The following is a 21,853-nucleotide window of genomic DNA, read 5'->3' on the forward strand; positions in this document are numbered from 1 at the left end:
AAAATCCTATGACCCTGAAACCACTCCGATATCGTACACTCAAAACGAAACACCCTTATGCCGATACTTTCTTTTTGATCAAAACCGCGCTTGTAGCAGACATGTCCTCGTCCAGCCCGGAAGTAAAAGGACACAGCTCCATGTCTTCTCCTCGCTCGACTCAAAAAATACTCAAGAGATGGCCTTGGTGAGATGTAACTCAAACCCTGGACACACCCGGGATCACGTATTTGGGATCCTGATGTAGGTCGCTGCTTCAAATACAAGGCCTATGAATGAAAGGGTGCTCAACATACGCATCATGATGGATGCACTGAAGTGGCGTTTCAAAATGCAAGAGTAAATGATCAATGTCTGGCAAGAGTTCGTGAACTACGACATCCACGAATGCCGACTTGAGCAACTGTCGCGTAGGCTTCATCCTCCCCCACGGCGAAAACATCATGAGCTGGGCAAGAAAGCCGGCTACTCGGTACGCAAACATTAGGAATGCTTATCTTGATCTGAATGGCCCAGATACTTGGGAGTTGGACCTGGATTTTGTTGACGATCTGAAAGAACTGACTCAGTTTGTTCCTTCCGAGTATGAGAGTGTGCTGAAGAGTCAAGCAGAGGAGATGCAGAACAGGAGTCTCAGATAGAGGTTAGCCTAGTCTGGCAGATGAGTTGGGGTTGAATTAGGATTAGGTAGGATGTATAAGACCCTGATCCAACTACAACTATCGACATATAATACTCTCTTATATCATTTGCCATCGTTCTTCTCAACCTCCCGCGACCTATCTCACTTACGCCCCCTTTGGCTTGACCGTAAAAAAACTACTCATTTTCTTCATACCACTCGTATCCACCTTCTTCAACTGCTTGACCCCTCTCCCCTCATTCTTCTTCTTTATGGCCTCCTCTTCCTTCTTCCTCTTCTTCTCTTCCCGCTCCGCAATCTTCTCTTCGTCTAGCTCAACGGCACGTTTCCGGCTTATGTTGTCTGACAGAGAGCGGAGTGAGAGGGCTTCGGATTTGAGGGCTGCGATGGAGGATAGGTGGGCTTCGAGGGGGGCAAAGCGCGCACTTAAAAGCGCGAGGAGGGGTGTGCGTAGGGATGGCGACATGTAGGCGCTAAAGAGGTAGGTGAGGGATGTGCGGAGGCGGAGGAGGTGTGGGATTCCCTCAGGGGTTGTGAGGGTGGGTTTTGAGGAGGCGTCGTCGTCGGGTGTTGTTATGCTAGTTTCGACACTTGTTTGGGATTCCGCTATTGTCGGCTTGTTCTCCTTCTCTTCTTCTGTGCCTGCTGTTGTCGAGACAGCGCTTAGTGTGCTTTCCTCCCTCTTTATGCTCATGATGGGAATTTCCAGGGCGGTCTTGATGTACTTTTCTTCCAGCGATGGTGGAAGTCCATTCTTAACCATGCGCTCGGCTTTTGCAAGCAGAACTTCGAGGAGTTTGGGATGGGAGAGGCGGTACATGGTTTCGTCGCCGGCGTCGACTGTGTCGCATATCCTTCGCATCTTGGTTTCTATCATGGATTTCAGAGAGGGATATTGTGATAATAACGCTTTCCAGTGCGGTGAGGCAGATGAGAGCGAGTCGAGGTAGTCATCGATGGCGAGGAAGTGTTGTTTGGTGTCCTTTGCGGACTTTGGTGTGAGGGCGGGGAGGATGAGGAAGAGTATGTCGATTGGAGTTGCGACGAAGAGGTCAGCGGATTTGGTGATGTAGCCGCTGCCTATCCGCGAAGGGTCTGTTCCTTCTGTTGTGTCATCCTCGGCCTTCTCTCCTGTTATCAACCAACTCCTGCAGTCCTTCTTGGGCGCTGCGATGCGCGTGAATTCATAAAAGCCTTTCTCGGGGCAGAAGTAGTATCTTGACGGGGTGGCGTTTGCGGGGTTGTCGAGACTGATTATGCGCGCATCTTTTGATGTGTCTTTTGGTAGTACGAATAGCTTTGGGGGGTTCGGTGTGCTTTCGGGTAGCGATTTGGCTGTGGACGTGGTGGGTTCTGGTGTGGATTCCTTTGGAGTCGCTTTTGCTGGTTTTGAGCGTGTACGTGCCATTGTGATGTGTGTATTAGTCCAATTGAATCGCGGAAGTATGTTATACTAGCTGGAATCAAGTGGGATGTACGTGATGTCCCGAGTCTGTTGGCGCAAAGTGAAGTTCAGTCGCGTCGCGTGGGTCGGGTCAACCGCAACACGCGCAATCCCTGTCACGTCACGGTTTCGAGTTAGATTAGTCTGGGGTGAACCACAGTCCGGTGTCAACAAACGCCAACGGGTCCCGGCTATGCGCTTGTGATTCCTGCCTGAAGATCCCAGATTCTTGCTTTTTCCCGTCTGTAGTATTGGCGTTGCTATGGGCCGCTGCGAGTTCCCGCAATCAATACTGCACCATCACAACAATGATCGTGCGGGAGAGCCCCAAGTCAAAAGGTGAGGCTGGTAGCGAATCCAACGGTGCTGAGCGTGCGCTGACTCTTGTCACAGTCAAAGACAACCAGCCCAACTGGCCCCCGCAGTCGTCCGTCGAAGCCCTTCTCAGCTCGCCCTCCGGACGTAAAAAGTACGAGAGCCGCCGCCAGCGCGATTCGGCCTCACCATCCCCCTCGAAACGCCGCCCCATGTCGCGCGGAGGAGTCCAAGCCGGTAGCGATGGAGAGGAGGACGAGGAGACGCTGCAGCTGCAGCTCCAGGCCATCGAGGCCAAGCTGAAGTTGAAGGCGCTGCAGAAGAAGAAGAACGAGTCGCTGGACATGGACCGCAACGGCGCATCGTCGCGAGCCAGCATGGCCACCAGTATGCGCAGAATCGACCTATCGCGACCCGACAGCAAACACGACAACGACATCGAGGTGCCACGCTCACCAGTCCGGACCCGTCAACCGCCTACCGAGCCCAAGAGCCCTGCGCGGGTCATGTTGGGCATAGACAAGGGACTTACTGCTCGCGACGTTAGTCTCAAGCGGCCGGGGACCCCTGGGCGACTGTCACGGTTGGGTTCGTCTCAAGGTCCAGCAACGCCAAAGATCAAGTCCTTCAGCGAACGCATCGCAGAAAGTAGGAACAAGGAGAAGGAGCGCGAGGTCAAGGAGGAGAGGGCTGAGCAGAGGAGGAGCAGGGGCTTTGGCTTGCAGAACATCGAAGGAATCAAAGATCGGCCCTCACTATCACGAACGAGTTCTGACCAGAGCTCGCGCGACATGCCACCGCCCGCCTCCAGGACTCACGCCCGAACACAAAGTCTACAGAATCGGTCGTTCGGAAACCCACCTACTCCACGGCCAGGATCTACAATGTCCTTCAGACCTGAGAGCGCACGCCCGACATCATCCGCTTCCAAATCCTCATCCAGCAGCTTTGGCACAACCCCAACCGCTTCAAGATACGCCGAGATCTCATCACGCGATGACAGTACAGATGCGCCCAGTTTTGAATCCTTCTCTGGCCTTCACCTCAAGTCTAGAGAAATGCAACACAATGTGGTAACACGCACGCTGGAAGGCAAGACTGTACTCACCATACCGCAATTGTTAAAGACCGTCAAAGCGCCTGAGTACGACCCACCAGAATGGGAAAATGACTATGTTGTTCTCGGGGTCATCTGCTCAAAGTCAACACCGCACAACTCCAAGAACGCAGCCAAAGACCAGACCAAAGGCAAGCAGGACAAAGACATGGATCAGAATGGCAAGTTCATGGTCATCCGTCTAACAGACCTCAAGTGGGAGCTGGACCTTTTCCTGTTCGATACCGGTTTTTCGCAATTCTGGAAACTGCCTCTTGGTACACTGGTTGCCATCCTCAACCCGGACATCATGCCACCACGGAATCGCGATACCGGCAAGTTCTCACTGAAACTCTCAAGCTCTGATGATACTATACTCGAACTCGGCACAGCGAGAGATCTGGATTTCTGCCACGCGCAACGTAAAGACGGCAGAGAATGTGGCCAGTGGATCGATGGTCGCAAGACTGAGTTCTGCGAGTTCCACATCCAACTTCAAGTTGACAAAGCCAAGAAAGGTCGCATGCAAGTTAACACTATGACTGGGATGGGTAGTGGGCCTGGTGGCGGCATGTTTGGTGGTCGACGTGGTGGCCCCAAGGGTGATGAACTCAAAAGGGAAGGCAAGTACCATGATCGAGAACTCCACGAAACCGTATACATTGCACCACGACCCGGCGGAGCAGCCAAACTCATCGACCGCGATCACCAAAACTGGGAAGGCGGAGCGAATCGTGAAGATCGCTTCCGTAAGCAATTGGCCGAAAAGGAGAGGGAAAGAGAACTCGCCAAGAAGCTTGGTACAATGGGAGATGGCAGTACCGGAGGTGACTACATGAAGCTGAAGGGTGCTGGTACCCAGAATTTGCCTGCAAGAGGGTACACATCGTCGCAAGGCTCAACAGGTGCAAAGCCTGATAAGCCAGTCGACACCGACTTTAGTAGTCTGCTTAACCGTACGTCTGCCGATGTTTCTTTGGCGCCCGTTAAACGTAAACGAACAGCATCAGCGAAATCATCAACTTCGAGCGACCCCGTCGGCTGGGGATTCAAGTACGGTCGTATCCCATCACCCAAGAAGGAAGTGCCCTCTGCATTCCGCGGTACACGAGAAGCCAGTCCAGCAAAGAAGAAAGCCCGTCTCTTCTTAGATGGCAAAGGCATTCGCGAGCCTGGACGAGAGAGTCTGGGTGGTCTAGACGCAGGACTCATTGCTGCTATGGACGACGACGACGATGACTTGGAGGTAGTTTAATTCTTTGAAGAAACCCTAGGGGAGGTAACAAAAAAAAGGGAGGACGTGGAAGGGGAAGGCGTTTGGATCACAAGCTCGCTGATTGGCTAGAGCTAAGCGAACAACGGACATTTCGACTTTTCTGGGCTCTGGATACCTCAGGCTTAGCGTAACGTAAGCCTTGTAACGACTTTCCTTTGTGTACATGTACAATATTATACCCGTTCATCACGTTGATATACAAACTGCATTCAATTTCAAAAAGCCGATGTGCTAGAGAGGAGGCGCAGTTGCTTGCATGAGTGCTAGTACTTTCTAACCACACGCAACAACACTTGTGCACCCACCCTTATCAGAAAGAAAGGAGTGAGACAGTATCTCACGAAAACAAATCACCTCAGAATGGCAGCCCAGAATATCAACCCCGGCGAGAAGATTTACGCCCTCGTCAACTACGAAGACCCTTATGTCCAACCCCTCATCCTCGCGGCACTGAAGAAGCGACTACCAGCTTCGGCCCACGAATTCATAACCTCGCCATCCCAACTCCCCAGTCCGTCCTCTCGTTTCCTCCAATGGGTTCAATATGAGTCCATTGACTTTGATCACCTCATGGAACACTCTTCGAGCAGCCTATCCAACGCCTACGTAATTCGCAAGGCACTCATCCGGAAACACTACCTCAGTACCACGATCGCGAATTGGATTACCAAGTACCCAGACAGCGTACTGAAGAAGCACGTCAAACCGAGTGTAGAATTCGAAGTTGACTATGCCGAGTTCCTGGACGATGCGCTGGTAGAAGCATGGGAGTTGAAGGAGAGCTGGGCGAGGAACGAGGAGCTTGATGGCGATGAAGATGAGGAAGAGGCGGCGAAGAAGAAAGAGTGGTGGATCTTGAAGCCGGGGATGAGTGAACGGGGTCAAGGCATCAGGTTATTCTCGAGTGAAGAGGAACTCACTGCCATCTTCGAAGAATGGGATCCTGAGAGCGATGACGAGGAAGATGAGGAAGACGGCGATGCGAGAAGCGATGCTGGCGCCCCCAACACAGACGACCGGAAAGAAGAGAAAGACGAAGGAAACGGCATTATAACATCCCAACTCCGCCACTTCATCGCTCAACCATATATCCACCCACCTCTCCTCTTATCTCCGCCATCCCTTGCTACCCCTTCTTCCTCTTCCTCACCGGAAACTCTCCGCAAATTTCACATCAGAACCTACGTCCTAGCAACTGGCGCTCTACAAGTCTACGTCTACCGCCCCATGCTTGCCCTCTTCGCCGCACGCCCTTATGTCCCTCCCTGGGACGCTGCTCTCCAGGAGAACCGCGAAGAAGCCATGAAAGCGCATCTCACAAACACCTGTCTCCAGGACAGCGGGGACAGGGAAGGTAGTGTAGGCTTGTTCTGGGATTTGCCCGAAACCATACCTGGACAACCTCCTTTCACCTCTTCAAACGGCAAAACGTTAGATGTAGGAAAGGGATGGAAGGACGAAGTGTTTTCCCAGATTCTAAAAACTACATCTCAGACTTTTGAGGCGGCGGCGAGGGGTATGTCGATTCATTTCCAGCCGCTGCCTAATAGTTTCGAAATCTTTGGTTTGGATTTCATGGTTGGAATTGAAGGGAATGGGGAGCTGAATACGTATTTGTTGGAAGTAAATGCATTTCCTGATTTTAGACAGACAGGAGATGAACTTAGTGGGATGATTGAGGGGCTTTTTGAGGGCGTGGTGAACAAGGGGGTGGCGCCTTTCTTTGGGCTCAACGTGGAGCAAGAGGGGGATGATGACATGGTCAAGGTCTTGGATGTTGATCTGGGCCGGCGGTGAGCGAAGCTTAGGGAGATTCATTATAGCAGCACTGCATGTTGATGAGCACAATGAGAGTAATCACTCATATTTTCCTTGATCTATACTATGGTTCCTGTCCTTTCCTCCCATTACATTCATTTCAATCTGCAATCGCTGCATGCTGTGTTGGTGTCTAATGAGAAAGAACTCCCAAACACCAAACTACCGCATACCTTGATCGGCAGTTGAAGTACCCTATCTACTTACTAACCATGGGGCTATTTATATAGCCAGAAAAAAAGAACACCGATTACAATGCCAGAGCAGCAAAGAAGGTCTTACTACCTTCCATTGCTAAACATACATTAAAGGCCGTCAGTATGCGCACCCTTTCGTGATGCTAATGTAATCGTGGGTATCCTGATCCTGTTCCTTGATGTCAAAGAACACAAAAAGCAAACGCTCGCTATGCAAACAATCAGTCACAAAGGACCTGATGCAGAAGAGGACAAGCTAAGATGTCTTCAAGACACTGATGCTCATTCAAGACGAACGGGCTGGAGCACCGTTAGATGCTGCCAAATGACATGGAGGAGGTTGAGTGCTCACTGCGAGCTCGCTTGTCTGCTGCCTCGCGCTCGAGCGGTTCACCGCTGCGCTTCTTGGATGTCTTGACTGAGCTGCTTGAGCTGTGGGCTGACTTGACGCGCGACCAAGAGTCAAATGAGATCTCTGTTGTGGTATTAGCATGCGGGTAAATAGACCCGTGCACAGGATGACTCACCCTTCTTGAGCTTGCGAGTCGTAGGCGGCGGCGTCGTGGCCAACGATGGAGTTGGCACGACGCTCTTTCCTTTCCTACGGCTCGGGGTTGCGACTGCCTCGTCGACTTCGGTGGTGGCCTCCTCGTCATCAGTCTCAATGCCCTGCGCGCGGTTGCGTTCTTTGATCTCGGCCTGGAACAAAAGTTTCGGCTTGATAGACGAACGAGTGAGCGGGCGGCGTGCCTCAACGCCAATTTGGCGGCGCACTTGCTTGTCATCAGCGGAGAGCTCATCGTCTTGCTCTGCATCTGAGGCGCCGGACGGTGCGTCGTCGTGGAACTTGCGGAAGACCTTGCGACCTCGGAAGATGTACACCATGCCTTCGTCACGGTCGGCGGCAGCCTCCATCTTAGCTGTCTTTCGGTCGACCAGCTTCCTTGACTTTTGAGGAGTAGCCTTTGCCTTGCCCTTGCCCTTGACGGTGATGAACGGGTTCTCTTCAGTCTGAGCGCCGGGAGTAGGTACCCGTTCCTTGGAGTCGGTGAAGATGGGAATCTTCTCGGTAGTCTCGTCCATTTGCTCAGCAAAGCTCTCTAGGGTGTAGAGGTTCTTTGTCTTGCGGCCTTTGCGCGGCGTCGGCATGGCTTCTTCGATGGTGGATGGGCGATTGGTAGGGAACAAGACGCGGGCGGTGGAGCTGACGTCTTCAACGCGACGCTTGCGGGGTGTCTTGGCTGGAGTAGGAAGCATTCCCTGCGTAAGTCAGTATGTTTGTCCGTACGTGTCATAGTTGGAGGCGCTTTGGTACTCGACGCTGTCGTTTGACAAGCGCAGCGGGCCCAAAGCTAGCCTCCTCATGTAACGTACCGGAGCCATGTTTGCGAACAGAGTACGCCGAGAAGAAGTTGGTGCGGCGTTATCGGAGTCAGAGTCGAGCGGATTGAGGTCCAAGGGCGCGCGACGGATCGAGCGTGGGGAGCGCGGTTGTTGTGAGGTTACAGGCGAGGATGGCGGCGACAGGGCGAAGGAAGCGTTTGCGCGGGCAGCAGACCGCTTAGACGACGAGGCCGTTGGTGTGATGTCGCGCCTGGTCCGTGGGGTGGACCGCTCCTGTTGGTGAGAGTGAATATCGCGTTGGGCGGCCACTCTGCTCGATCGGCGCGGTGAAAACGGCTCGTAGGTGTCTCCATGCAGGGGCGCCGGCGGGGTGTGGATGCGACGGGGCGGCGAGGGTGTGCGCTCCATATTGTGGTGTGATGCGAGTGTTTGTTTGGGATGGGGCAGTTGCGGTGTTGTTATAGCAATGTAGGTAGGAATGTGGATATCCAAAATCAAAACAATGGCACTAAGCTTCAATGTTGCAACGCCTCAACGTTCAAAGGGTCCAATTGATGATGCAATATCGATATGCGCGCAAGTGGAAAGTTCGGTAGGGCTTGTGATGGTGAGGGTGAAGGACAAAGCCGAGTGGGTACAATGGGCTATGTCTCCGATGGGGAAGGGAAGAAAGCGCGAGGTTGGGAAGGAAGGCGCAGATGGCGGGTGCTCCTTCCTTGGCGCAATGCACGCGCGGAACATCAACAAGACCCCTGCTAACCGCTGGCCCCGCCAAACCAAATACGTCAAACACGCCAACGCCTGCCAACTCGAAATGCTGCCCGTGTCACCAAATCAATTCGTCTAGACGCGTCCAACACCATACACAATAAATACACAACGCAATATGGACCCGCCAAACCTCGGGGCGCTTGACCTCTCCGACTCAGACGAGGATGCTTTGTTCGACACGCCGGCGGCGCGCAAGACCAAGCAGAAGACAAAAGATGCGGACAATGATGCGGGGGAGGGTGCAGCGGGCGGGAAGACACGCTCCAAGGAGTCGCATTATACCACAGAAGAGGCGCGAGAGGCGGCATTGCGGAGAGAGTTAGAAAGCATACGAAACGTCAACAAGGTCATTGAGGGCGTTGTGGAAAGCTTGCAGAAAGCAAAGGACAACATGGCTGTAAGGAACAAGTTTAGAACTGCCGCAGTCTTCAGACTGACGATGAATAGACCGTATCACGCACTGTCCAGAACGCTTCTACTTTGCTCCAAACATGGACACGCATACTTTCCCAGACTGAACACAATCAGCGCTTGATCCTAAACCCCCAATGGCAGGGCGCTTCACAAGATCTGATAGACATTGAGGAGGAAGAAGTACATCGTCAGCAGGCCGCACAACGTCGGGCAGCGGAAGAGCAGGCACGGAAAGAAGCTGCGGCGAGGAAGATCGAAGAAGATCGTAGGAAGGCAGAAGCGGCCCCGAGACCAGGCACACGAGGCAGAGTGAGGGGCGGCGCTAGACCACGAGGTGCTTCGACATCGTCCACAGGGAACTATGTTGGTGTGGGTGGACAAGCAGGACGTGGTGTTAGTCGCAGCGATTCAACGCGAGGTCGTGCAGGCAGTGGCATTGGACGAGGGCTGCCACGGGGCAGGGGAAGAGGTCTGGGCTGATGAATGTGCATGCTCCAGCATCTTCACCATACCTCGAGTCGACATCGAATAAATACGTGAAAAACTCGACCGACAATGAACCTCGAAACGTAAACTTCGTAATTTCAGGGTCTCGAATGCTCAAATCAATGTGCACTATCGAAAATGCATCGTGCAATCCAAATCGGACTAGCTGAGCATGCCACTCACCCAAGACTGGGGTGCTTGGTAGCTTGTCGAGGCACGGGACTCTTCTCCAGAGCAACCGGCACTAGAATTTGTACCTGCAGCTCGATGCAGTGAGCGCGCCGGATTGGTGATGCGGGTGCATTTCTCGAAGCGGGAAAGCCTGGGAACCCCACTTGTCGTCAGTTGGACCCCGCCGTACAATTGCTTGAGATCTTGCGACCATCCGGAGATTCAAATAGATTCTCCGTTTCCTGCTTTTCGACCTCTTTTCTCTTTTTCCTTCTCTTCCATTCTTCTGAAATTGGACGTCTATATCACACAATGGAAGTTCCAACAGCAACGTCGCTACGCGACATCTACCCCGAGGACGCGCTCCCCGTCGAAACAAAGCGATGGGAGAGCCTACTCGCCAAGTTCAAGGACCTCTACGGCAAGCAAGCAGACTTCGTCGCTAGGAGTCCTGGACGCGTCAACATCATTGGCGAGGTAAGATACCTGCAAGAGTCCCGTTTCCCTTGACTGATGGTTGTAGCACATTGACTACTCTCTATACGAGGTCCTGCCCATGGCTATCACCGCCGACTTCATCATGGCTGTTGCTGTGCGACCTACCGAGGAAAAGCCGCGCATACGGATAGCAAACCTCAACTCCGAGAAGTTTCCCACCCGCGAGTTTGACATTCCCGAGGGAGAGATTCCAATCGACGCTTCCGAGCATGAGTGGACCAACTACTTCAAGTCCGGATTGAAGGGCGTATCACAACTACTACAGAAGAAGCGCGGCAAGTTCACATCCGTGGGTATGGATATTGTTTGCGACGGCACAGTACCAAGTGGTGGTGGTCTCTCCAGTTCGGCGTCCGTAGTTTGCACAAGTTCTCTTGCTGTACTAGCTGCGAATGGCGAGGAGAAGATCGACAAGACCGAGTTATGCGAACTTGCAATTGTTTCTGAGCGCGCAGTCGGTGTCAACTCTGGAGGGTAAGCTTGACCAAGTGGTTGAAGGTGTTATAGCTAACATACCCACAGTATGGACCAAGCAGCTTCCGTCTTCTCCCTCCGCGGTTCCGCCCTATACGTATCTTTCAAGCCCAGCCTCAACTACACAAACATCGAGTTTCCGAAAACAGACCCGGAACTCGTCTTCGTTACCGCCCAGAGTTTCGTCGCCGCAGACAAGCACGTCACAGCCCCTGTATGCTACAACCTACGTGTAGTGGAATGCACATTAGCGGCGGTCTTCCTAGCCAAAGCATTCGGCCTGAAGAAGGATCTCCCAACAGACTCATCTCCCCTTGGCGTCAGCCTGCGTGGCTTCCACGACACTTACTTCGAAGACAAAGAAGGCGTCTCAGACAACACCAAGATCTCTGTCTCAGAGTTCGAAACGCAACTCACAAAGCTTATCCAACACACCGAGGACTACCTTCCCCAAGAAGATGGCTACTCGCGCCAGCAAATCTGCGGCCTCCTCGGCATCTCCGAAGACGACCTCAACCAACGCTACATGTCCAAGTTCCCCGTCCGCGCCGAGAAATTCATGCTTCGCCAGCGTGCCCTACACGTCTTCACCGAAGCCCTCCGCGTGATCAAGTTCCGATCGCTACTCGCTTCACCGCCGTCAAATGACCGCGCGTACTTGCAATCACTAGGCGATCTTATGAACACAACGCAAGACTCGTGTCGCGAGATCTACGACTGCAGTTGTCCTGAGCTCGACGAGTTGTGCGACTTGGCACGTGCAGCGGGAAGTTGTGGTAGTAGACTTACTGGAGCGGGCTGGGGTGGATGTAGTGTGCATCTTGTGCCTAAGGACAAGGTTGAGGCAGTTAAAAAGGCGTGGGTGGACAAGTACTATAAGAAGAAGTTTCCAGATATTACCGAGGAGAAGCTCAAGCAGGCGGTTGTTGTTAGTGAGCCCGGGAGTGGATCTATGCTTTTCAAGGTTACGGGGGATAAGCTTGCTTAGATGGGGTAGGTATTGAGTGAGGCAGCTGGAATCTTCGGGTAAATAATACCCTTGTGTGGTTCAGACGTGGTAACGTCACACTAGGTTGGCCGTTTGAATATCTGTGGTCACGGCTTAGAATACGATACAGAGACACCAGGTTTGTCTCGTTTACCTTCTCACTGAGAGTCAGAATATGGAATGTTTCGCACCACAGTCTTCATGTTCTTCAATATGCAGTACATGTCACATCAACTCCTGCTTTGGCTTCACAGTATCGCAGGCCATGCAGAAAATCATGCGGACTGTACTGCATCAACACCGTAGTAGCTTCTATGAGGCGCCTTGCTATATCCTCACATCGATCATCTCTTCCAAGGCGGCAGTATCACAGCTCCTGCATCCAATAACAATATCTAATCTACTACATTGCGATCAGGACATTTCAACTCCTATCTTCACATCTACACGCATATCACAATATCGACAGGTAATCCCCATCCAGCGACCTACCACCAACATGCCTAGACGCAACCCCGATCGCCGTAGAAAACAATCGCGAAAGACACATTCTCAGAAACCAAGTTTCGATCGAGCAGGTCATTATCAGCAATATAATAATACTATGTATGCAGACGGAGATGTACTTGCCGCAGCACGTTTCAGCGAAGATAGCATACGAAGACAACTCGGGTACACGATTCCACCACCACAGCAGATAAGTGGCGATATAACACCAAGGTGGCGGACAGGATATTGGTATACATATACGCATCCTGTTCACGCGAAGATGTAGTTGTCTGGGTTGGTGGTGATCAAGGGTTCACACATGGATATGGGTATGAGTATGCTGGAGAAGAAGAGCATTGCCACAACGAAGACTATGCGATCGGTGCGGGGCTTTGTGATGAAGCGTCTGCGACATGTCATCAGGATACACGGAAGTCTGCTGGGCTACCGTCGTTTGGATACAGAGAAGGGTATCACGATCCGATTCTGAAAGATCAGACTGAGGATTGGTGGAAGTTGTTTGGTCATGACGTACCAAAACAGTTCATCCTTGGTGCCGAGTCCACTCGAATGGTGGATAAGGAGTGGAATGTTGCGGCGTACTTTGCGCCTTATCGCACGCCAAAGCAGGAGTCGTGCCCTAGGCCAGAGAGGGAATGTCGCGACGGGAAGAATCATGCAGTGAAGGAAGGTGGAGAATCTGGAAATGAGCTCTCTACCGGCGAGATCGGTGGCGGAATACCGCGGGTATGCAGAGGAAGGGATGATTGGGAATGTGACTTTTGTGGAGTAGAGTGCTTTTGTTGGACTGTTGAGTCGAAAATGACTGAGCTTTGGTGATAAATTTAAGGCTGGAGGTTCCTATCTAGAATGCGTGCCGATAGTATGGAGATACTGGCACGTCGAATCTACCCTAGTTATTGTTTAAAGTTTGTCTGAACCTTAGCATCCAATGGGTTCTTTCTGAAAGCACTTTTCTGAGTCACGATTTCATGTTATTACGAACTTCCATTGAAAGTGGTCGGCGAGTGCTGTGAGCATGTTCCAGTGCCTTCGCGTGGGGAAGGAGTCGAGGCGCAGGTGACGGTGTTGTGTCAGGCAGGCGGAGCACTTCGGAGAAGCACAAGGCCGATGCCTCGCGTACGGTCTTGTACGGAGTGGCTGACTCCACGTGGTTGCTGGGAGACCACATACTCCAGTCCTGGGCTCTACGACTCGGTTATTCGGAGAGTGGGATGACGTTGCAGCGCGTGTGGACGGTGTATGAATTAGGTTAGTGGCTCTTTGCATCACAAAGGTCCTTGTATTATCATATGGTGAGATAACTTTCTGTGTTACAAAATGGTGTTAGATGATTGGTGTAATGATAGAATGTGAGTATTCTCATCCGTGAAAGCATTTCCTGGTGTGTTGTCTTCGATACTGGCACGGAGAAATATTCCAAAAGAGAAATGGTGTCAGCTTTATGGCTATGACGTGGGTCCGAGGTAATTCATGGTAAACCGGTTAATGACCAGGCAAAGCCGCGATGATAAATTGCAGTTCCCGGATACACGCAAGCTAGAAGGGGTGTTGCTATTCGATTGCCTGACCGTCGCTCTTTGCCATGCGGAAGGCTTATCGCAGAAGGATGCTAAAAGATCTGTTATAGCAAAGACCTGGTGTCGTGCAATGCAAGGAGAGTCGAAACACCTTGCTTTTGTCTGTGGAGGGTGAGATCAATTTGCTCAAACGCCAGTGGCGCAGGAGCTTGTATGGGAAGATAATGCTAGACTGAGACCGGAAACGTATAATCTCCCCTCAACCCGAGTGACCAGGAAGAAGCAACAATGTGGAGTGGCAAAGGTCTGCACCGTGGTTTACGTGAAGCCACATTTGATGAGGCTGATTGACTCTTGTGTAGACTTCGTCCTGCCTGAGAGGACATAACAAGCCATTCCTGGCAGTGTTCCGTATGGTCGTGAGAACTTGACGTTGAAGTCACCAATGGCTTGCATGAGGCTTCTTCCGGATAAAGTTCCGACGGCAGTGCAGTGAATCTTAGACGAGCAAAGTGTGTTCCTGTATTGTTCCAAAGTTGGGTCAGCTAGGTCAGGCATCATTCAAATTGGGCAGTCGATACGCTCAAGTCTATTTGTGCTGCCCGAGCAGGATACCGATATGGTTTCAATCAGCTTGATGGATGATGCGGCTGTCGTCGTTCAATTTGCGCGTCGGTGACCAGAGTAAGCCGAATTAGCTAAGAGATGCACGTTTTGCGACAGCTGCAAGGGACCAGGGAGCCACGCGAGAGAAAAGGAGGCATCAGCGCCTCTATGGAGAGCCTCGTGGCGTGATACTCATGCATGCGATTCAGACTTGAGTGTCGGCTTGCAGCGCAGTCGATATGGAGCGATTTGATATAGGGCATGGACCTCCGTGTGGGGTTGCCCTGGTAGCGCCGCCAGCTAAGCGTGCCTTCTGCGGCCTCACCAACAGATCGCTTCGCCCAGCTCCAGTACATCCACATACCTATCGTATGATGTAGGCTTTTCGCGATTGCTGGTGTAGCTTAGACAAAATCTCATTACCGCATGCCTCATGCGCGACACATATAGCTCTACCAAAACACCCTACCCTTACCGGCCGTTCCTGCACATCCCGAATTGCGACGGCTGCCATGTGTGCTTCGTTACTGCGCGTGCCACAAACCAAATGCCTGCGTAACATGATCTCGGAGACCAGAAGCCGTGGTATTATAGGTAAATACGTCAAATACGGAACGTATGCTACACAACTCATGTCTCTGACCATCAATTGGCCAGTCAACATAACCTGAAACTTGACTCATCTGAGTAAACGTCAAGATGGCGAATACCAGTATTTTCAGGTTGGGCGCAGGATTCCTGCTATGCATACCCACCGAGACGCTGCGGTCGGCATCATTGTGTTTCGCCCGTATTAGCTTTTAGTATGGTTCGACTGGATGCCGCGGAAGACATCGATGACGGAAAAGACACACATTGTTACCTCAAGATTCGACAACATTGGAAGACAAGGCATGAGGCAAGAAGTCGTACGATCGGCTCAAAGAGTCTGGAATACTTTTGACTTACAGCCTCTAGCATGCACAAACCTCGCCATCTACAGCGGAAGAATTCTTTTCGGCCCCTCTTAGAGTCAGCCCCATTGTTGGTTCCGTACCGATCATCGACCTCGCGTATCCATCGGATCCACTAGAGTTTGTCTGGAGATGTTCGCTCGACCATCGTGGGGGTCAGTCCACTCTGCAAGGGGAATTCGAATCATACCACAACTGGGTGATATACTCTCCAAAGACATAACTGATCCGAGCTTGTACGCCTCAGCACACAATGGGTCCTACACGGTAATTTGCATTCCATGTTGCCTACGGATGAATCGACTGGAAACCTTTACTAGCCATCGCTTGTCCACTTACGTTCCGAATATGAACGCGACAACATGCCACTCGTATGCTCCACTGCCGAAACTGGTAAGCGTATCGTGGTCACAAAAAGGCTTAGACCGTCTGAGATATCTGCTCGTTGCAGAGACAGCGATAGGCATTGCGATCACAAGCTTCCAGCCACTGAATAAGCATGCTACTCCAGATCGAGGTTTCATTAGGTGAATCTCTTCCAGAATACCAGAAATTCATAAGATACGAGCTATATTACGTCATGATGAGCGAGTCTCATGAGCCATATGAGGCACTTTGCTCTCCCGGATTGTTACTTATACTCACACCGCTTGATAATGGACATACAACATCTCTTTGCACCGATCTGTGCATAAACACAATTACAAGTCTGCTCGCCCTACTAAATGCTGTACTTTTGAGCTTGCCATGCATAGTCGACATACTTTGTCCTTTTCAAAACCCACCCCAATGAGCATATGAACAACGGCGTGTCGCATAACAGTACCTAGACGCTAGACGCTGGACAAGCTACACACATCAGACCATCCAAATTTCATTGGGGAACGCTCGACAATGCGGCAGTCTCGAGAAGTTACAACATTCCTCAGCTTACCCGCTGCATTGCGAGAGCGAATCTACGCCGAGGTTCTGATATCACTCGAGCAAGGCCCAGAGATACTCCGCAGTTGCCGCCAGGTTGAAAGAGAAGCTCGGAAGTTCTTATACCAAAGACCCGTCAACTTTCCGACTCAACTTTCATTGTATGAATGGTTAGATGCAACGCCTGACAACCTCCTCGCACAGGTTATCGATATCTCAGTGGCAGTCCAAGATATCAATCTTCGATCCATACTACATCCTCACGCGTCGACTCTACTATCACCTGGCCCTCCACGACTGCTTACCTGGGATCTGTACGAGGCGGAAGTCAGTCGATTCACGTTGGCGTTAGAGAGGCTGCCGCACGTTAAGACAATTGCTATCCAAGCATCTTCGAACTCTCCATCTCACCTTTATGACGAGTTCGTGTCTAAGGTCTTGATAGAGTCGAGGTCGAAATTGCCGGATGCCAGAGTAGTACATGTCGTAAATCTGGGTTCGCATAATACAGCGGAGTATTGAATAAGCCGCGAACTGGCTGTTCAACATCGACGGAGGCTTTACAGGGTTCGGGCTGATCCCACCGTTGGAAAAATTGGCCTCTTCATTGGTTCGGTTCATCGCGAGGCTGATGAAACTAACGGACGCCTACCGAACCTTGATGCAGAGGCAGTGTGATCTTCGCAGAGATCTGATGCAGGAGCGTATCGATACCCAAGCTGTCAGGCATCGCATGGAAGCATCCTATGTCGCTGATGCTAGTCGAGTGTTGCGGACTGATCGAGTGGGATACACGGGAACATCTTGGTTGAAGTATGAGAATTGTACGTCATTGCGTGTGTCTATCGAACTCGAGTTGATGCTCATTCGGCAATTTCCGCTAGTAGCTGGCTTGCGAGAGGTCAATCCTAATTGTTTCGAGGTTATCCAAGCTCAGAACTAGGATGCACTGAACGAAGATGTTATAAACGAGTATGCGAAAGGTGAGATGCCCAGGTCTTTTGATGAAGCTAAGACTGTTGGCACCAAGGTTATGCCTCATCAGCTTATCTGCGGGTTCGGGTTCGGGATCGTATAGGAGCGGAACCTTAAAGAAACATGCTGGCACTTCTAAAGTCGTTTGGAATGTGACCTCGTGATATGACCTATCATCTCCAAGCTATCTTCTGCGCGCAGTCAACCACTGCACGTCATTGTTGATCGCGATATTTCATCGTTTTTTTTTTGAGCTCATATCAACGTATACCGGGATGTGATAGTGTACTAGAGTTGCATGATGAGATTGTCGTGAAGATGACGATGCGTTCTAGCATCACCCTTGGGGAGGTGTAGATGCTGGTCTGTTGTAACTTCATGCACTCGGTGACAGCGACTGGCAGTGCTGACTAGTGCGTATTTGTCAGCGCCGCTGGGCGGGGATCGGCCGTTCTGCTAGTAACGAAAGATCAGACCGATCGAGCATATGTCAGCAAAGTATTCCTTTGATCAGCCAACTCACAATGTCAAGTGCTGGTGTCGAAAAGCGTGGCTCTGCCTCTACTGTACGGGTAAGCAAGTTTTGATGTTTTCTCCCGGTCTAGTTCATCCGCGGCTCCATGCATCCGGCAAGGGCGCTCCCGACGCGACTCAGCCTCAACATCCGCGGAGAGCTATCTAGCATCGAATGTCGCTTCCAGAGCATTTTGTACGCGCCGATTTCTAAACTGACGCGTCTTTTAGGCTTGCGATCTGTGCCGCAAACGAAAACGAAGATGTGTATGGAATTCTGGCCCCCAAGGCTGCTCGCCATGCACCAATATGAAAGAGACGTGTACGACCACGTACACGCGGAAGCAGAGATCGAAACCACAGAGAGGGTATGATCTGAGTGCGTGCTCCAGTTTTTCAGTGTAGGCTAACGATGGTTTAGTAATCGCATAGTCGAGTATGAGAGTCGAATCAAGAGATTAGAGTCGCTTCTACATGAGCGGAACGTCACACAACCTGAAATACGTCAACAACCGATCATGCAGGTCACAGACGCTTCAGTTCCGCTCTCGAAGTGGGTTGAATCATTGCGCCATGAGGTAGAAACTGGGCCTCAACCTCAGCTTCCGGACCTCAATCCCTTCGATCTAGAGGGTCTTTTGCAGGGCAGCGACGGAGTATTTGCAGATGAACTCGGTGCTCTGTCTATGGGCGACACTAGTCAAGGTTCTTCAGCATTAGACACTCCACTCCCGATTTCCTTAGATGGCATCCAGCCATCAGTTGACTTTCAAGAGGATGCTGCTTTCTTGCAGGGCGGGCATTTCGGGCCGAGATCGACCGAGGGGCTCAGTCCGCTCCCCCAACCGACAACAACCAGTCCTGATAGTGATTGGTATCTCCCACCTCCAGAGCTTGGAACATCACTGCTTGCAGAATTCCTGACAGACTTGAATACCGCCTATCCACTCTATCAGCCACATGTTATTGCCGACCACCTCCGGACGTGTTATGCAGGGCTGTCCGATGGCGCGGCAGTTGCTTGGACGAGCGCGTACATTGTCTTCGGTATGGCACATCATCTTCGCGGAATGAGTGTGACTGGGAACAGCTACGATATGGACATGGCTCAGTATTATCTCGCCCGCGCATATTCCACACTAAACACTCTTCTTGCGGCGCCACCGTCCCTAGGACAAGTACAATGTCTTATTGGGTTAGCACTGCTCATGGTGGCCAGTCCTTGCAGCTATAAACAATCAGCAGGACACTTCGTCTCCACCGCACTACGTGTTATCAGAAGTCTCGTATACCAAGAGGAGAAGGACTGTCTCACGATAGAACAGCTAGCCAACAGCGCACAACAGCGTCGCGTTTTCTGGATCTGCTTTATTAACGACATTACTTTGGCCATTCTGAATAACACACAACCTACACATAAGCTCCAGGATGTTGCCAATTGCTCTGACTTTGTAGCAGACGAACTCGGTGCACTTACTGCAGCCGAGGGTACATGGCGAGTGCTCATATTTTGGTTGTTTACCAGGATAGCTTTGCTCCAAGTCGAAGCTATCGATCAGGTGTTTTCCCGCACGACAAGCAACAACACTCCTCTCGACTTGAGCGCTGCTACTTCCATTGTCTTCGCACGGCTACAGGCGTTTCGCGAGCAACATCATATCTTTCACCTCTCCGCTGGTCAGATTCAACAATTATTGTACCGGGCAGATATTTGTCACTGCATTGCGCTTGAGGCTTACTACTTCGCTACTATATATCGACTGCATGCGTTTATGGCCATGGATATGAGCTCGAAGATCAACCCTTTTGAGATGGATGGCTTGAGTAGGATGTCGAAGATGAAGCAACATAAATCATATTCGGAGGCGCGAAGACTTTTGAGTCTGTTGCCGGTAGCTCCGCGAGGCAATGTCGCCTTGTACTGGTAAGTGATATGCACGAGAGCTTCTAAACTCAGCCGTGTAGTCAACTACGACAAACAGTCGCTAACCACTTTGTAGGATGATACATTCCATTCTCATCGCAGCGCTCGTTACTATCCTTGCACACCATATTCAAAACCCAATGGCAGACGCCCCTTCGCCTACTGAATTGCGCATCTATCAGCAACTAGTTGCCGACCTCGATATCATGGTCGGTGCAGGCGACAATCCGGATTTGGCAGACAAGGCGACGTTCTGCAAGCGCTTGCTATCAGCTTACGAAGCACGATTCCGTGCTCAGAGGATAGGGGGTCCTCTACGCAGCATCGCAGTGACGAGCTAAGAAAGGCTGCGTTGTTGGTTCGCAAACTCGCGTCAAAGAAATCAATTGTCCTCTACCACTTCTATCATGTAAACCCGGACAGTGAATCGCTATTGCAGATACAAGAGATCGAAGCCAACGGATCTCGTCAATCAGAGAGACCTCCCATATCTCCAACATCATCCGCAATTCGATACCCTACGAGTTCTCATCATATGGCACATCAGGTCCAACGAAGGTGTTCCGATTTCTATGATCTGTACAAAACGTGCGGCCACTGCATGTTGTGTTCTATCACACTCCGTTCACAACGATAATTTGTATCGAGTCAGCCTTCCGTCACTATTCAAGGCATATTTGTGGGCGATTGGGCATGGCTGGAGCAAGAAGATACCCGTCTAGATACAAAGCATGCAAAGCGCGGATTGCCTTGTCGTCATTTACCCAACTATTCAACCGCCGGCACAGTTGTCGTACGTGGCTGGGCGAGCTACAAATCATCTCGTCCGTCCTTGACGTTATGGTATGTCCCTCTCAGCTCTCGACGCAGTGTGTCAGCTTGGTGTGATTGAGCACAAAAGTGGAGCTGCTTAGCTGACGCTAACCCAGCAAGCGCCAATCTCGGCTCCCGCTTTCGCTCAGCTGCACCTGTTCGTCCTTAGAATCTAACAGTTCCTTGTCACTCACAATCCCATCGCATGTCCAACACTTTGATTGACCATCGCACGTAATAATTCTTGATGCGCGACACCGGTACCTCGCCTTACAAAGCCGCACGCGATGCGGAGACAGCTTCAGCAGCCACCATCCTGCAGTCGGGCCACACAACCTATATCAGGCAGCAACCCCATGGCTAGTAGTATCACAACCTGCCCAGACCGGTCAAGGTGTTTTGCGCTGGGTTAATTAGATGGCGTTCATCGGCCAATCAAAGACGGAGGGTGTGCGAAGCACGGCTAGGATTTGGGGGCCGATACGACAGCCTTGAGAACGCCTCTGTGACGATAAAAGTAGCGTGTGCCCAGCATGGCTTTTGCCATAAATCAGCATATGGTTTAGCATCTATCATTTTCAACAGGCTCGCAAGCTTTTCTGCGTGGAAGGCTTCCGAGTACAAATCTCTCAGCCTCCGGCGAACCAGAGCTTCGCCGCCTCACGAAACCCTCGAAGCTTCATTGTGCTTACTGAAAGATGGGATTTAGGCGTAAAAATGACGAGCCGGACCCACCAGATCCGGTCTTCAACGAAGACCAAGACCTCAGCGAAGTTTGGCCGCAAGTCGTGCGGGAGTATGAGAACATCACCAAAACGAAGCTAGATACGAGGATGACCTTCGAGAGCTTCCAGCTGCAGGTCGACGCAAGCATAAAAGAGTCTAATACTAAAAGTCATCAACATGCTCGGAAGGTTTTCAACAATGTCGGAGCCTTTATCGAGAAGTTTGGGAGCATCGTCGCACAAGGAGCAGGTATGGTCTTTGGGCCCACAGCTCAATGCTGGAACGCGATTAGCTTCGTTATTCAAGCAGTACGGGGCTTCAATGACATGATGGACGGGTTCGTCACTCTAATGGAACGCTCATCAGCCTTTCTGCGGCGCCTAGTGCACTTTATGCAGCAAAAAATGGGCGCAGATGGCACCCATCTACCGCGCAATCTTCGCAAACCGGCGTACGA

At 51.4% G+C, this 21,853-nt stretch overlaps 7 protein-coding genes across 7 annotated transcripts; 5 read left to right on the forward strand and 2 right to left on the reverse strand.

Annotated features, from left to right (window-relative positions):
• Nucleotides 1-788: 788 nt before the first annotated feature.
• On the reverse strand, nucleotides 789-2,051 carry J4E82_008771 (uncharacterized protein; the record flags this gene model as incomplete). The annotated part of the gene is made up of 1 exon (XM_051735002.1): nucleotides 789-2,051. One exon carries the CDS (start codon nucleotides 2,049-2,051, stop codon nucleotides 789-791), a length of 1,263 nt encoding a protein of 420 aa, XP_051585278.1.
• Nucleotides 2,052-2,395: 344 nt separating this feature from the next.
• On the forward strand, nucleotides 2,396-4,753 carry J4E82_008772 (uncharacterized protein; the record flags this gene model as incomplete). Its single annotated transcript, XM_051735003.1, has 2 exons — nucleotides 2,396-2,426; nucleotides 2,481-4,753. 2 exons carry the CDS (start codon nucleotides 2,396-2,398, stop codon nucleotides 4,751-4,753), a joined length of 2,304 nt encoding a protein of 767 aa, XP_051585279.1.
• A 381-nt stretch (nucleotides 4,754-5,134) lies between these two features.
• J4E82_008773 (uncharacterized protein) lies at nucleotides 5,135-6,571 on the forward strand (the record flags this gene model as incomplete). The annotated part of the gene is made up of 1 exon (XM_051735004.1): nucleotides 5,135-6,571. The coding sequence occupies one exon, from the start codon at nucleotides 5,135-5,137 to the stop codon at nucleotides 6,569-6,571; it is 1,437 nt and encodes a 478-aa protein (XP_051585280.1).
• Nucleotides 6,572-7,100: 529 nt separating this feature from the next.
• On the reverse strand, nucleotides 7,101-8,541 carry J4E82_008774 (uncharacterized protein; the record flags this gene model as incomplete). Its single annotated transcript, XM_051735005.1, has 3 exons — nucleotides 7,101-7,264; nucleotides 7,317-8,049; nucleotides 8,164-8,541. 3 exons carry the CDS (start codon nucleotides 8,539-8,541, stop codon nucleotides 7,101-7,103), a joined length of 1,275 nt encoding a protein of 424 aa, XP_051585281.1.
• A 478-nt stretch (nucleotides 8,542-9,019) lies between these two features.
• On the forward strand, nucleotides 9,020-9,798 carry J4E82_008775 (uncharacterized protein; the record flags this gene model as incomplete). Its single annotated transcript, XM_051735006.1, has 2 exons — nucleotides 9,020-9,301; nucleotides 9,352-9,798. 2 exons carry the CDS (start codon nucleotides 9,020-9,022, stop codon nucleotides 9,796-9,798), a joined length of 729 nt encoding a protein of 242 aa, XP_051585282.1.
• A 489-nt stretch (nucleotides 9,799-10,287) lies between these two features.
• On the forward strand, nucleotides 10,288-11,935 carry J4E82_008776 (uncharacterized protein; the record flags this gene model as incomplete). Its single annotated transcript, XM_051735007.1, has 3 exons — nucleotides 10,288-10,452; nucleotides 10,499-10,947; nucleotides 10,996-11,935. 3 exons carry the CDS (start codon nucleotides 10,288-10,290, stop codon nucleotides 11,933-11,935), a joined length of 1,554 nt encoding a protein of 517 aa, XP_051585283.1.
• A 6,307-nt stretch (nucleotides 11,936-18,242) lies between these two features.
• J4E82_008777 (uncharacterized protein) lies at nucleotides 18,243-20,198 on the forward strand (the record flags this gene model as incomplete). The annotated part of the gene is made up of 3 exons (XM_051735008.1): nucleotides 18,243-18,301; nucleotides 18,355-19,857; nucleotides 19,934-20,198. 3 exons carry the CDS (start codon nucleotides 18,243-18,245, stop codon nucleotides 20,196-20,198), a joined length of 1,827 nt encoding a protein of 608 aa, XP_051585284.1.
• Between the last annotated feature and the right edge of the window lie 1,655 nt (nucleotides 20,199-21,853).

The sequence above is a fragment of the Alternaria postmessia genome (assembly GCF_024291825.1).
Source record: "Alternaria postmessia strain BMP 2775 chromosome Unknown scaffold_74, whole genome shotgun sequence".
NCBI lineage: Eukaryota > Fungi > Ascomycota > Dothideomycetes > Pleosporales > Pleosporaceae > Alternaria > Alternaria postmessia.